A 15,471-nucleotide genomic window follows, 5' to 3' on the forward strand; every position below is an offset into this window, starting at 1 on the left:
TTGTGCTTGGGGCACGAGAACACCCGCGCGTACGCGTAGGTGACGCGTGCGCGTCGATGGGCAAGTTTGGAATCCACGCGTTAGCGTGCAGGACGCTTGCGCGTCGATGAGTTTTTGTGGCCATCCACGCGTGCGCGTGGAGTGCGCGTATGCGCGGCCCTGTTTTCATCCCAAAGTTGATTTTTGAGTTTTAAAAGCCAAATCTCATACTTCTAAGCCTCCGATCTCACCATTTATGTCTTAAATCATTATGACATGCCTAGCTATTAGAAAGGAGCTAGGGAATGAAATAACTTGTGAGTGAAGCAAGGGAAATATGAATGATCATTGAGGATCATTGATGATTATGTGAGATGTGGAGGATGGTGGTGGAAGTGCTTGTTATGCCATTGGCCGAAGGGCCGTAATTGTTTATGAATTGGCTGGTTCTGGATTGAACCGTGAGCCGGAATAGCTGTGTATGCTATGAGTATTGGCTGGTTATGGATTTAACCGTGAGCCGGATGGCTGATATGGATGTTGATCCATGGATGAGAATTCATGCATGTTTATGCTGAATTATTGATAATTGTGAATTGCACTTCCACTATCTGAGGTACGAGTTTCCCTGGGTAGTAGCAGTGGCTAGCCACCACGTGCTCCAGGTTGAGACTCGAAGCTCTGTTAACCCTATGTCGTAAGTGTGGCCGGGCACTGTGAAAGGCCCGGATGAGCTCGAACCCTCGTAAATATTCACCAGTGAGGGTGATGGATATGGATCATGTTTATGATCAAGTTTATAACGAGTATAACTCGAGTTTGGGGATGCACGACAGAGGGACAGTCCAATGGTTAGCGACCAGGACTTGTCGGGTTGGCTCTATAACCGACAAGATGATATCATCGGCCACTAGGGACAGGCATTCATCATATGCATGCTATGTGAATTGTTTGAGATTGCCTATTTGACTGCATATTACTTGCTAATTGTCTAAATGCCTTAACTGCTCCTATTTGTATATTCTTTGTCTGATATAACTGTGTTTGATATATTATACTCCTGCTGGTGGTTGGGAGGTTTGAAGGAATTGGAAAGGGAAGTATTAGTTAGACTGAAGAATCTTTAGTCAGATGCCCTTATATGGTTTAGCTTGTTTATAAGCTTTGGTATTATCTGGAGGAAGTTCTAGGATTGCCTTTGGCTTTCCTCTATTATTATGTATTATATATGTGGAAGCTGTTACCATGCTGGGGACCTCTGGTTCTCACCCATGCGGATTTTGTGGTTTTCAGATGCAGGACGTGAGGTTTCCCGCTGAGGCATGCTGGAGACTTCTAGATTTGCGAAGATTCCTTGTTCTTGGGGACTATGTTTTGGTTTATATGTTTTGCTTAGATACTTTTATCTCCGTTAAATAATACAAACTGTGATGACTCCTCTTATGGGAGATTTTGGAGAATAGGTTTTATGTATTTGTGTCCTTTTGGGTTTCCTTTGGGGTTTTCCTTATTTTATCATATGTATATATTGCTATGCTCGGACCGGTTATCTTCGCAGCCGGATTTTGAGTCTTGATATTCCTGTTTTTGACACTCTTTTGTATATATATAATCTCGCGTTGGTTTATCCTTAATCGTTACGTTTTCGATCGGAGTGTTGCGCTTTAGAGTTACGATGGTTTTTGTTTACCCCTTTTTCTACAAAGGTTCCTAGTTATAATCAATCATTCATACTACTATAAGTACTAATTTTTATTTTTGAGGTCGTAATACCTTGCCATCTCTGAATTATGACTTAAGCATAAGACTCTGTATGGTAGGGTGTTACACTGGAAAGCTCTGGATGTCTACTTTCCAACGCCGTTGAGAGCGTGCCATTTGGAGTTCTGTAGCTCCAGAAAATCCATTTTGAGTGCAGGGAGGTCAGATTCCAACAGCATCAGCAGTCCTTTTTGTCAGCCTTTTTCAGAGTTTTGCTCAAGTCCCTCAATTTCAGCCAGAAATTACCTGAAATCACAGAAAAACACACAAACTCATAGTAAAGTCCAGAAATGTGAATTTAACATAAAAACTAATGAAAACATCCCTAAAAGTAGCTTGAACTTACTAAAAACTACCTAAAAACAATGCCAAAAAGCGTATAAATTATCCGCTCATCACAACACCAAACTTAAATTGTTGCTTGTCCCCAAGCAACTGAAATTCAAATAGGATAAAAAGAAGAGAATATACTATAAATTCCAGAATATCAATGAATATTAATTATAATTAGATGAGCGGGACTTGTAGCTTTTTGCTTCTGAACAGTTTTGGCATCTCACTTTTTCCTTTGAAGTTCAGAATGATTGGCTTCTCTAGGAACTTAGAATTTCGAATAGTGTTATTGACTTTCCTAGTTAAGCATGTTGATTCTTGAACACAGCTACTTATGAGTCTTGGCCGTGGCCCTAAGCACTTTGTTTTCCAGTATTACCACCGGATACATAAATGCCACAGACACATAACTGGGTGAACCTTTTCAGATTGTGACTCAGCTTTGCTAGAGTCCCCAGTTAGTGGTGTCCAGAGCTCTTAAGCACACTCTTTTTTGCTTTGGATCACGACTTTAACCACTCAGTCTCAAACTTTTCACTTGGACCTTCATGACACAAGCACATGGTTAGGGACAGCTTGATTTAGCCGCTTAGGCCTGGATTTTATTTCCTTGGGCCCTCCTATCCATTGATGCTCAAAGCCTTGGATCCTTTTTACCCTTGCCTTTTGGTTTTAAGGGCTATTGGCTTTTTCTGCTTGCTTTTTCTTTTTCTTTCTAAATTTTTTTTCGCCATTTTTTTTTTCACAAGCTTCTTCTTTTTCACTGCTTTTTCTTGCTTCAAGAATCAATTTCATGATTTTTCAGATCCTCAATAACATTTCTCTTTGTTCATCATTCTTTCAAGAGCCAACAATTTTAACATTCATGAACAACAAGATTAAAATTATGCACTGTTCAATCATTCATTCAGAAAACAAAAAGTATTGTCACCACATCAATATAATTAAATTAAATTCAAGGATAAATTCGAAATTCATGTACTTCTTGTTCTTTTGAATTAAAACATTTTTCTTTTAAGAGAGGTGAAGGATTAATGGAATTTATTCATAGCTTTAAGACATAGTTACTACATACTAATGATCATGAAGTATAGACATAAAACATAGATAAACACAACATAAAAACCGAAAAGCAGAAAGAAATAAGAACAAGGAATGAATCCACCTGAGTGAAGGTGGCGCCTTCTTGAAGGTCCAATGGTGCTTTTTGAGCTCCTTTATGTCTCTTCCTTGCTTCTGTTGAATGATTCCTAGTAATTTTGGTGTTCCTATCCTTATTCCAGCTCATGTGACAGAGAAGAGAAAAAGAAAAAAGAAAGAGGAATCCTCTATGTCACAGTAAAGAGGATCCTTATTGTTAGTAGAAAAAGAAAGGGCAGAGTATTGAAGAAGAATGGTTGAGGAAAGAGGTAGTGATTTGAGATGAAGAGAGGTGAAGAGAAATGTTAGTAAATAAATAAATAAATAGAGAAAGGGGAGAGATAGAATTCAAAAATAATTTTGAAAAAGTGGTTAGTAATTTTCAAAAATTAAAGATAAGATATAATTAAAATTCAAAACAATTAAAAAGAATTTTTTTAAAAAAGAGAGAGGTATTTTCAAAAATTAGAGAGGGATAGGTAGTTAGTTGGTTTTGAAAAAGATAGGAAACAAACAAAAAGTCAAATAGTTAGTTGAAAAAGATATTAAAATCAAATTTGAAAAGATAAGAAGATAAGAAGTTAGATAAGATATTTTGAAATCAAATTTTTTTTGAAAAAGATAAAATTTTGAAAAAGATATGATATAAAAGATAAGATAAAAAGATATGATTAAAAAGATAAAAAAAGATATTTTGAAAAAGATTTGATTTTAAAATTAAAATTAATTACTTGACTAACAAGAAACTAAAAGATAAAATTCTAGAATTTAAAGATTGAACCTTTCTTAACAAGAAAGTAACAAACTTCAAATTTTTGAATCAATCACATTACTTGTTAGCTAATTTTCGAAAATATGATGTAAAAGATAAGAAAAATATTTTGAAAAATATTTTTAAAAAAATTTCGAAAATTAATAAAAAAAAAAGAAAAAGATTTAATTTTTGAAAAAGTTTTGAAAAGATAAGATTTTTAAAATTGAAAATTTGACTTGACTTGTAAGAAACAACTAATTTTTAAATTTTTTGACTAAGTCAACTCAAATTTTCGAAAATTAGGAGATAAAAAAGGAAAAGATAATTTTTTGATTTTTGAAATTTTTTTATGATGAGAGAGAAAAACACAAAAATGACCCAAAACATAAAGATTTTGGATCAAAACACAAGATGCATGCAAGAACACTATGAATGTCAAGATGAACACCAAGAACACTTTGAAGATCATGATGAACATCAAGAACATAATTTTGAAAAATTTTTGATGCAAAGAAAACATGCAAGACACCAAACTTAGAAATCTTTAATGCATGGACTCTAACAAACGAAAAATGCACATGAAAAACAACAAACAACACAAAACAAGAAAACATCAAGATCAAACAAGAAGACTTACCAAGAACAACTTGAAGATCATGAAGAACACTATGAATGCATGGAATTTTCGAAAAAATGCAAGAAAAATTTTTAAAGCATGTAATTGACACCAAACTTAAAAATTGACTCAAGACTCAAACAAGAAACACAAAATATTTTTGGTTTTTTATGATTTTATGATTTTTTAGTATTTTTATTATTTTTTTTTCGAAAATTATATTAAAAAAAACGAAAATAAAAAAATATTTTTGAAAGATTTTAGAAAACTTTTTGAAAAGAAAATTACCTAATCTGAGCAACAAGATGAACCGTCAGTTGTCCATACTCGAACAATCCCCGGCAACGGCGCCAAAAACTTGGTGCACGAAATTGTGATTCATATGTTATTGCATTTTGTAAAATTCATTGCTTTTTCTTTCCCTGGCAATGGCGCCAAAAACTTGGTGTCAATGCCATGGTTCACAACTTCGCACAACTAACCAGCAAGTGCACTGGGTCGTCCAAGTAATACCTTACGTGAGTAAGGGTCGATCCCACGGAGATTGTTGGTATGAAGCAAGCTATGGTCATCTTGTAAATCCCAGTTAAGTGGAATCATAAAGTCAAATGTGATTAGATTAGATAAATAAAGATAAATAAAATAAAAAGGGATAGAAATACTTATGTAAATCAATAGTGGGAATTTCAGATAGGCATATGGAGATGCTGTACTCCTCTTGGATCTTTACTTTCTTATTGCATTCATCCAATCCTTCTTACTCCTTTCCATGGCAAGCTGTATGTAGGGCATCACCGTTGTCAATGGCTACATCCCATCCTCTCAGTGAAAATGGTCCTATGCTCTGTCACAGCACGGCTAATCATCTGTCGGTTCTCAATCAGGTTGGAATAGAATCCCTTGATTCTTTTGCGTTTGTCATCACGGCCAGCCTTCAGGAGTTTGAAGCTCGTCACAGTCATTCAATCCCAGAATCCTACTCGGAATACCATAGACAAGGTTTAGACTTTCCGGATCCTCATGAATGCCGCCATCTATCTAACTTATACCACGAAGATTCTGTTGGGGAATCTAAGAGATATGCACCCGGCCTAAGGTAGAACGGAAGTGGTTGTCAATCACGCGCGTTCATAGGTGAGAATGATGATGAGTGTCACGGATCATCACATTCATCAAAGTGTTGTGTAACGTATATCTTGGAATAAGAATAAAAGAGAATTGAATAGAAAGTAATAATAATTGTATTAAAACTTGAGGTACAGCAGAGCTCCACACCCTTAATCTATGGTGTGCAGAAACTCCACCGTTGAAAATACATAAGTGAAAGGTTCAGGCATGGCCGAATGGCCAGCCCCCAAAACATGATCACAGGATTCAAAATCCAATCCCGGATGCGATTATGATAGTAAAAAGTTCTATTTATAATAAACTAGCTCCTAGGGTTTACATGAGTAAGTAATTGATGCATAAATCCACTTCCGGGGCCCACTTGGTGTATGTTTGGGCTGAGCTTGATCTATCCACGAGCTGAGGCTTTTATTGGAGTTGAACTCCAAGTTATGACGTGTTTTGGGCGTTCAACTCCGGATCATGACGTTTTTCTGGCGTTTAACTCCAGACAGCAGCATGTACTTGGCGTTCAACGCCAAGTTACGTCGTCAAATTCCAAATAAAGTATAAACTATTATATATTGCTGGAAAGCTCTGGATGTCTACTTTCCAACGCCGTTGAGAGCACGCCATTTGAAGTTCTGTAGCTCCAGAAAATCCATTTTGAGTGCAGGGAGGTCAGATTCCAACAGTATCAGCAGTCCTTTTTGTCAGCCTTTTTCAGAGTTTTGCTCAAGTCCCTCAATTTCAGCCAGAAATTACCTGAAATCACAGAAAAACACACAAACTCATAGTAAAGTCTAGAAATGTGAATTTAACATAAAAACTAATGAAAACATCCCTAAAAGTAGCTTGAACTTACTAAAAACTACCTAAAAACAATGCCAAAAAGCGTATAAATTATCTGCTCATCAGTATTGTATGAAGGAAACTTTCCTTATAATGTCTATGATAATTCCTGGCCCAAAGATGCCTAGAAATAATATTGATATTTTTTTGCAACCACTTATTTGTGAGTTGAACGAATTATGGAAAGGTGTTGATGTCTACGATTCTGTTGATGGTAACAATTTTCGTATGCATGCTGCATTATTTTGGACTATTAGTGATTTTCCAGGTCTTGATAATCTGTCTGGGTGGAATACACATACGAGCCTCGCTTGTCCATCATGTAACTTCGATACAGTCTCCAGAAGGTTGAAGTTTGGCATGAAGTATTGCTTTATGGGACATCGTCGATGGTTACCCGATGATCACGAGTATAGGCACAATAAACACTCTTTTGATGGCCATACAGAACTAAGAGGCCCACCTCCGACGTTATCAGGCAGAAGGATTTTGTCCCAAATTGAGAGTAGTCGAAAAAGACCTCAAGATGCACTCAACGATGGCAACATCCCACTACAATGGAAAAAGAGGAGTATTTTCTGGGATTTACCATATTGGAAGGATAATCTTGTTCGTCATTGTCTTGACATGATGCACATAGAGAAAAATGTGTGTGATAATGTGCTTTTTACTATACTTGATGACAAACAAAGGACTAAAGACAACTTGCAAGCTCGTAAGGACTTGCAGTTGATGGGAATCAGAGAACAACTCCATCCATATCCTAATTCTTCCAAGTACCCTGCCTCGTGCTTTAGAATGAAAAATGTTGACAAGGATATTTTTCTAGGTGTTCTAAAGAGTGTCTCTTTTCCAGATGGTTACTCTTCAAATATTTCTAGATGTGTCGATATTAAAAAACGAAAGGTAAGCGGTCTAAAGAGCCATGATTCACACATTCTTCTAGAACATATCTTGCCAATTGCACTTAGAAGATCCTTGCCGAAGGAGGTTATATCTGTGCTTATCGAGCTGTGCAACTATTTTAGAGAAGTCTCAGGCAAATCATTATCACTAGAGAATTTAGAAAGACTACAACAGCGAATTGTTTTGACGCTTTGTCACATGGAAATGATATTTCCTCCAGCATTTTTCACTATTATGATTCATCTAGTTATTCATCTGGTAGAGGAAGCAATGATTGCAGGTCCAGTGCAGTATAGATGGATGTATCCTGTTGAAAGGTAAATTTTGGCACTCTAACAAGTTTTAATTGAATCTATTTGTTGCGATATATTTTTATGGATAACTAATTTTCTCTTTTTGTTATTAGGGCCCTGGGACATTTAAAATCTTATGTCCGTAACAAGGCTGCACCGGAAGGGTGCATAGCTGAAGGTTACATAATAGAGGAATGTCTAACTTTCTGCTCTAGATATTTGGAGGATGGCAATATTGAGACAAGGTTCAACCGACCAAGGCGCAACGATGACCAAAATGAAAACACTTCTAGTAGTTGCTCTACTGTCTTATCTAAGATTTTTCCAGCCTTAGGAATATCTCGTGGAGCTCATAAGATTTGTTCGTTAACACCAACAGAGAAATTGCAGGCCCATCGTTATGTGTTGACAAATTGTTCACTGGTGGACAAGTTTCGCGAGTGAGTTATGTTGTTATTTCTAACTTAGATTTCAATTATTTTCTATAACTATTACATAACTGTAATCTACTTTACCAGAAAATGTAGATGTGAGATTGCTAGAATATACCGTGGTAGAAAAAATGCAACCAAGCTCGTTGAAGAATACATCCATGCCAAATTCCATGAGTGGTTTAGGGATTATGTGAGTTAGTTACATTTTGTAAAACTTGTTTGTTCCAAAATAGAATTTAGGATCACATATTTCTAATCTATTAACACATGTAGGTTGCAAAAAACAATGATCCAGATATCACTCCCGAAATTAAGTGGCTTGCAGAAGGGCCTAATGATATTGTGAAGAGGTTTGAGGAGTTTAATGTTCATGGGTTCAAGTTTCGAACAATGAAGAAAGATCAATGCCTTAAAACACAAAATTGTGGCGTGGTTATGTCTGCTATTACTAATAGTGTTTCAAATGGCAGGAACCCTATTATAGTAGCAAGCGACAATACATACTATGGTAAAGTGGTAGATATGATAGAGTTAGACTACTTTGGCAAGCTGAGGGTTGTGTTATTCAAATGTATTTGGGTTGATACCACACTTAACAAGGGAATCAAGATAGATCAATTTGGGATCACAAGTGTAAATTTTTCTAACTTGATACACACCGGTGATAATGAAACAGATGAGCCATTTATTCTTGCAACAGATGCAAGAATGGTTTACTATGTTGATGATCCAGTTGATGAAGGTTGGTGTTCTGTTTGTCATATGAAACCCAGAGATTTATATGATATGGGGGATTTGAATGAGGAGGAGTTAGATGAATCTTTGGTGGAAGACATACCATTTTGTGAGCAACAAGTAGAGAATCTTAAAGAGTTTCAATTGACGAGGGACGAGATTGATGAAGCAGATCAGGATGAAATGTATGTTGACGAAAATGATGATAATGACTGCGATGATGATGATGAAATAGATAATTTAGACAATATTTGATGCATTCTAGATAATTTGTTACTCTAGAGTTTCTCGAGGTCTCGAGAATTGGCTTTGATCTGGATGTTTTTATAATAATAATATGAGATAATTTAATTTTATTATTTAACAACTATTAACTTTGATGGTTTTATACGTTTAAGGTTGATTTATAGTGATAGTGAGTAATATAGTATGCACTAATATTAAAATATCTAATGCTAGAAGATAATATTAAATATTGAATAATTACTTTTGACTAAAGTTATGAGAAATATAATAAAAGACAATACAAAAACTAAAGATAAGAGGATAATTAGTTATTTTTTTTATTAAACTTATAAAAAATCTGTTAGTAACAACTTAAATTATAGAAGACATCTTTTTTTATTAATTCTTTGAAAAATTTATCATTGACGACTTAGATTAAAAAATAAATTAAAAAATAAACACTAAAAATTACCCTTAATATGGGGTTTTTTAAAGGTTTAATAAACTTTCCATTTCAAGTATTGTCTAATTTTTTTTTTTACTAAAATATTAATTTTTCTTAGTTTTTTTTTAATCACTCTTTTCACTCTGAACTCAAAACAAAAACAAGAAAAGAAGCACAAAATATATCAAGGGATCAAGCAAAAATTGATTCATCACCTTTCTAATAAATTGATTCACAAAATACAAAATAATGAACTAGTTTAATTTAAAATTCAAGATCGACATGAATTCATATCTGAATTAAGTTGTCAATCTTACTTGTAAGAAAATTAATACTAATAAATTAATGATTATGTACTCACTTCTATAAAAGTTCTTAATTTTATTAAGTAGTAACATAAACGAATGTGTAAAATTTATTAAATAAATTTTATAATTTTTCTTATAAAATTAAATTTTAAATATGGACTTAGTAATTAAAATTTAACAAACATTAAATTTTTTAGGTAAAAATATTTACGAAACTGAGTTAATGTATAACTCTTACTATTGTTTCGTGCAAAATAGGAAAATAATTAAATTATAGTGCATCGTTTGAATCATCATTCACATGTAGTGAGAAATTGTGAGGGTCATATATTTATTAAAATGATTTTTACGTTATTTAATATTATTACAAAAATTAAAGATAAAAATATATAGATTAAAAATTAAAAATTAAATTTCTAATTGTATTTGACCGTTAAAAAATAAATAAATAAATAACTATTGTATTAGAAATAAATTGATATAAGATTTATTTAATAGATAATAAAAAGTAGAATTAAAAAAAGATTTTCAAAATTAAAAAAAAAGGTAAAAAGACGGCAACAACAACCATGACTATTCTGAATATTCAACATTTAAAATTTCAAAGTGCGCTTAATTTTTAATATACCCTTTGGCGGAAACTTAAGATAACCACCCATCACTCTGTTCACGTCTTATTTTGAATCTGTTACTCTTCCTTTAACACGTTATATGAGTCGTCTCATATGACAACATTCTCCAAATAAAAAATACCGAACAATTTTTTTTTTCATTTTAGTGTTATTTGTTAGTTTGTTTTGGCAGATTTTCTCATGAAGCAAAAACGTAATAGTTCAGGAGAGACCCTTCTAGCAGAACTTCGACAACCACAAAATATCAACAGCAATGAAGAATTTGCAGAGGGTTTGGATGAAATAAATCTCGACCAAGGGATGCTGGATCTTTGGGTATAGACATGACGAATGCGCGTGATACAGTGACTGCACTCACTAAAAAAGATCATAACGACCCTTTAGTTGTGAATGTCAAAGGTAGATGTAATTTCAAATTTTTACGTGATTTTTTTATGTTCTAATCTTTGATTTATTTCTTTTATTCAATGTTGCATTCGTTTATAGACACTTCTACCGGAGAAATTACAGCTCGCAAAATGAGTGCCATTCAAGTTTGGTATTTGAAAAAGGAAGAAAAAGTCATGATGGAACTTGATGGCCATGGACAAGGTCGAGATAATGGCGCAAATTTATTGGTACGGTTTCTGGGTTTAATGGCCCGTAGAGCAACGCTGTGTCCAATTTCAATTCAAAGATGGGATCAGATGCCTGAAGACAACACAAAAAAGCAGTGGAACTATATTGAAGTAAGTATGTATACTTTAGAAAAAACCAAAATTTTTTCTGCCTTTTAAAATTTACCTTTATCTTTTTAATCTATGCGCCTTTTCATTTTTAATGTTTAGTTTTGTTCAATTCTTATATTTCCCCATTTAATTTTCTGTATATTATTTTGATTTCTCTTCTGTGATTTTGGAATATGATAATATTATATTAGCTTGAAAATTTTGATATATCTTGTACTCATAAACTATTTAGATATCATGTTCTCAAAAGATGTGAGTTATGCAAATATTAAAAAAAACAGCTTAAGAATAGTTAATAAAGAGAGAATTTCCGAAAGAGTACTACTTGAAATAGACAAGATAAGAGGATTGGATCTGGTATTAAATAAGAGTGATGATACCTTATTTAAATTTGGTTGTATTGTTGGAAATACAAACAATGTTGATAAACTATGAGTGTTTTGAAAAATGCATGCTGGCTAGCTTGATTAATAGTATTTGTACGTTTTAAAAAAGAGATAAAATGAGAGGATGATATTAATGTTATTGGGAAAGTACATGTATCTGGCTATATTTTTATTAGGTCAACTTTAAAAAATTCATTGCGTAGAATTGGTTTGTTTTTTCACTCATTAGGTCTGTTTTTTATTTTTTATTTTTAACTTAAAATGTTAACATAAGTAAAGGGATGAACAATATAAATTTTAACATTATGTATAAATATTTTGAAGGAAAACTTTGAATTTGATTATGCTGCTGGCATTAAATGGGCACTAAGGACATTGGGTGATCGATGGAAAGCCTACAAATATTCGTTACGGAATATTTATTTTTATCCTAATAAAACAAAAGAAGAAATTCTAGCAACTAAGATTGATTCAGATATACCTCCTATTGAATGGGCGGCTTTTGTGCATCACTACACAAATCCTAAGACAAAGGTAATAGAATAATGTTTCTTTTAGTAGTACTGTTATATTATTATTTTTTTTATTACACCTATCTTTTTTCTTGTTATTTTTATAACAATATTACCTTTATTTTTTGTGATTATAAATTTTAGAAACAGTGCTTGCAAAATAGAAAAAATCGAGAGAAGCTTCAAGTATCACATGCTGGTGGCAGTAAAAGCAATGCTAGAAGAGCAAATGAAATGGTATTTTAACGTTTATTCCTATTGTATTTGTAGTTGTTTAAAAAAAGCGTTGATAATGTAACTGTCTTATGATAGGAAAAAAAGTTAGGAAGACCTGTATGTCGGAGTGAAGTTATTCTGTCGACTCTGGTGAAGAAGAATGGAAATTATGTAAATGGTGGGCACAATTTAGCGGTAAGTTATTATGTTATTTGTTTTAGTTTAATGTATAATTTAATTTTATAAATTAAAACTTGGTATACACTAATCTAATTTTTTTTCTTGTGTAGGAGCAAATATTAGAGCATTTGCCTGAAGATCAAGAACGTGCAGCTGCTGAAGGAGTACCTTCGAAAGTGTTAGCTCATCCTAATGATGCAATTGGAAAGGTCTTTGGTGCTGAAAATGTAGGGCGTGTGCGAGGTTTTAGTAGTGCTGTATGTCCAGTAGGTTTTGGCAAGTCTAAGCGTATTTTTGGATTTACAACCGGAGGAGTCTCCAGCAACGTATCTCAGCAGCATGTGTTAAATTTAGAGAAGCAGGTTGAAACATTAGAAAAAAAGTTAGACAGATATGAAGAAACCAAAATTCAATTGGCAGCTCTGCACAAATTTTTATCATCAAAATATGGCAATGAAGTACCTAGTATGTCTGGTGATATGTCAGACATTTAGTTAGTATAGTTAATAAATAATAGTTAAAATTTTAAATATATTTACTCTAGAACATGTTAGAATTTTAATTATTTATGTTAGAATTTTTCTTATTTTTTATTGTATACAAATTTAGACTTGTCATATTATTATTATTATTATTATTATTATTATTATTATTATTATTATTATTATTATTATTATTCTTAATCTTTATTATATTTTTTATTAAAAAATATTAAATATTATATATTTATAAAGTTTGACTTACGTTATTAATGATATAGACGTAAATATAATTTTAATTTAATAAAATTGTTCAATTAGCCACGGTCAAATTAAAACGAAAGCTACATATTATGACACAATAAAAAAGAAGTTAATTACAGAAAAAACGTAGCAAATTAGTATAAATTAGCCACGAATGGAATATAAAAATCAGTGCACGTTAGCTACAAAAATAGCGTGTTTAAATAACCCGGCGTTAGCCACGCAAAATATTGTAGCTGAAAAATCCGGCCTACACAAATTAGCTACAGATGAAGTGTAGTAGAATTATACTTTTCAATTTGATAATTTTTATTTTGCCACGACATTAAGTGTGGGTAATGATATACGAATCGTGGCTCTTTAAAGGTCTCCACGGTGTTTAAAACTGTGGCTAGTAACTCCAAAATTGTGGCAAATTGAAAATGCAACCCCCTGATTAGGCACAAATATTTTTTCGTGGCCAATGTATAGTTGCTACCGTTATCTTGAAGTTTAGCCAGGATTTTTTCTGTGGCTAAACCCCATGTTTCTTGTAGTGTACTTGCTGATTATTTTATTATTATTATATTTGTGCACAAAATTGCTCACAATTCTTTTTTTGTATAATAGATTAGTGTTAATTTATTTTTTTAAACTAAATTCAACTAAATTTTTTATTTTTCTATTAGTTTTTTTATTTTTCTTTAACTGATTTTTATTGTGTTAATAATAGATTATTTGACTAACTTAATTGAATTTAGTTACTAAAATAATTTCGTCATATAGTATTATTGTATTCGAAAATATCTTTAAAAAATCCAAAAATATAAAAATTGATCTTTTTACTCTTTTATATCTATTTACTTTTAAATATTATTAAACAATATTTTATAAATAATAAAAATAAAACAACCAAACATATATCAATCATAATAATAAAAATAAAATAATCAAATAATTTTATTTTTTATTTTTTATTAGAATTTACTTATAGACTGGATTATGAATATATATTCAAATTTTCTTATTTGATTTTATTATGTACAGATTGAATTTTTATATGATTTAATAAATTTGTGGATCGAATTATATCTATAAATTTCGAATATATACAAATAAATAATGTAAATATTATGAATTGGATCCATATTCGTACCGTCCTAGGTAAAGCACTAAAGCATAAGGTTGCGAGAACTGAACCGGTCAATGAATCAGTAAAGTGACTGCTGGTTCACTAGTTCAATAGTTCAATTGGAGTTCAACTGGTTTAATTAAATATTAAATAAAATTATTAAAAATTCAATATGTAATTTCAAATATTTAAATTCAATCTTTTTTAATCTAATAAAATTCAAAATTTCACAACTTTACATAATAAATTATATATAATTTATCAATAAAAATTCATAAACAACTTCAAGAATCAAAATTTATAACTAAAATATATCAAAATTAAACGTACCTAAATGACAAATACATAATGTTTTACTACCAAAAAAACATCGAACAATCAAGTTTTCAATTTAACAAAAGTACTAATTTGCTGTGAATAAGATGTTAGTACTGTGTGGCTTGTTCCACCTGTTATGAAGGTCACATTCATAAAGTCATCACTTTCTCCTTGAAATTTACAAGAGATAGATTCAAAGGAAAAGGATTAATGAAATATGAATATCCATAATGTATAAGGACCTTTCAGATAATTTAGAAGTGATTAGTGTTTATAATGGTACCTCCAAACAGTTTCAATTCAATTACAAATTCCTAAACCTGTTAAATATAAGAAAGCCAAAGCATATAAAGCATATTTAATTGATGCCACTTCAAAATAGTTACCCTTCAACATATTTCAGACAATTCTAAAAGAATTATGTTGCATTGTTGTCTGACCCTAAAAAGCTTTCTAGACCTTGAGTTGTTGATCAATTTTCAAGAAAACCAGCAAATCCTATAATCTTCATTTGCAATGTGTCTACATCTATTTATAGATCTGAATTTTATGCAGTATAGGCTGATGCAAATTTTGTGCATCTTACAAGCACAACCATCTTATTACTTTGTGATTGTTCCATCTGTAACATACAACAAACAATTACTAAACAAGCAAACCATAACTTCAGCAAACAATAGCCTCAACAAATCATGAATAAATAACAAATAACAAATAAATCAAAATAACCTCAAAAAATCAAAATAAATCAAAATCA

General features: G+C 32.1%; 2 protein-coding genes across 2 annotated transcripts; both read left to right on the forward strand.

Annotated features, from left to right (window-relative positions):
• The first annotated feature begins 6,635 nt into the window (after nucleotides 1-6,635).
• On the forward strand, nucleotides 6,636-9,165 carry LOC130974648 (uncharacterized). Its single transcript, XM_057899510.1, has 4 exons — nucleotides 6,636-7,765; nucleotides 7,855-8,181; nucleotides 8,260-8,365; nucleotides 8,449-9,165. The coding sequence occupies exons 1-4, from the start codon at nucleotides 6,636-6,638 to the stop codon at nucleotides 9,163-9,165; spliced, it is 2,280 nt and encodes a 759-aa protein (XP_057755493.1).
• A 1,678-nt stretch (nucleotides 9,166-10,843) lies between these two features.
• LOC130974649 (uncharacterized) lies at nucleotides 10,844-13,036 on the forward strand. The gene is made up of 6 exons (XM_057899511.1): nucleotides 10,844-10,919; nucleotides 11,007-11,248; nucleotides 11,959-12,168; nucleotides 12,291-12,383; nucleotides 12,459-12,557; nucleotides 12,653-13,036. Exons 1-6 carry the CDS (start codon nucleotides 10,844-10,846, stop codon nucleotides 13,034-13,036), a joined length of 1,104 nt encoding a protein of 367 aa, XP_057755494.1.
• The last annotated feature ends 2,435 nt before the right edge of the window (nucleotides 13,037-15,471 follow it).

Source organism: Arachis stenosperma, chromosome 4 (genome assembly GCF_014773155.1).
Source record: "Arachis stenosperma cultivar V10309 chromosome 4, arast.V10309.gnm1.PFL2, whole genome shotgun sequence".
NCBI classification, from domain to species: Eukaryota; Viridiplantae; Streptophyta; class Magnoliopsida; order Fabales; family Fabaceae; genus Arachis; species Arachis stenosperma.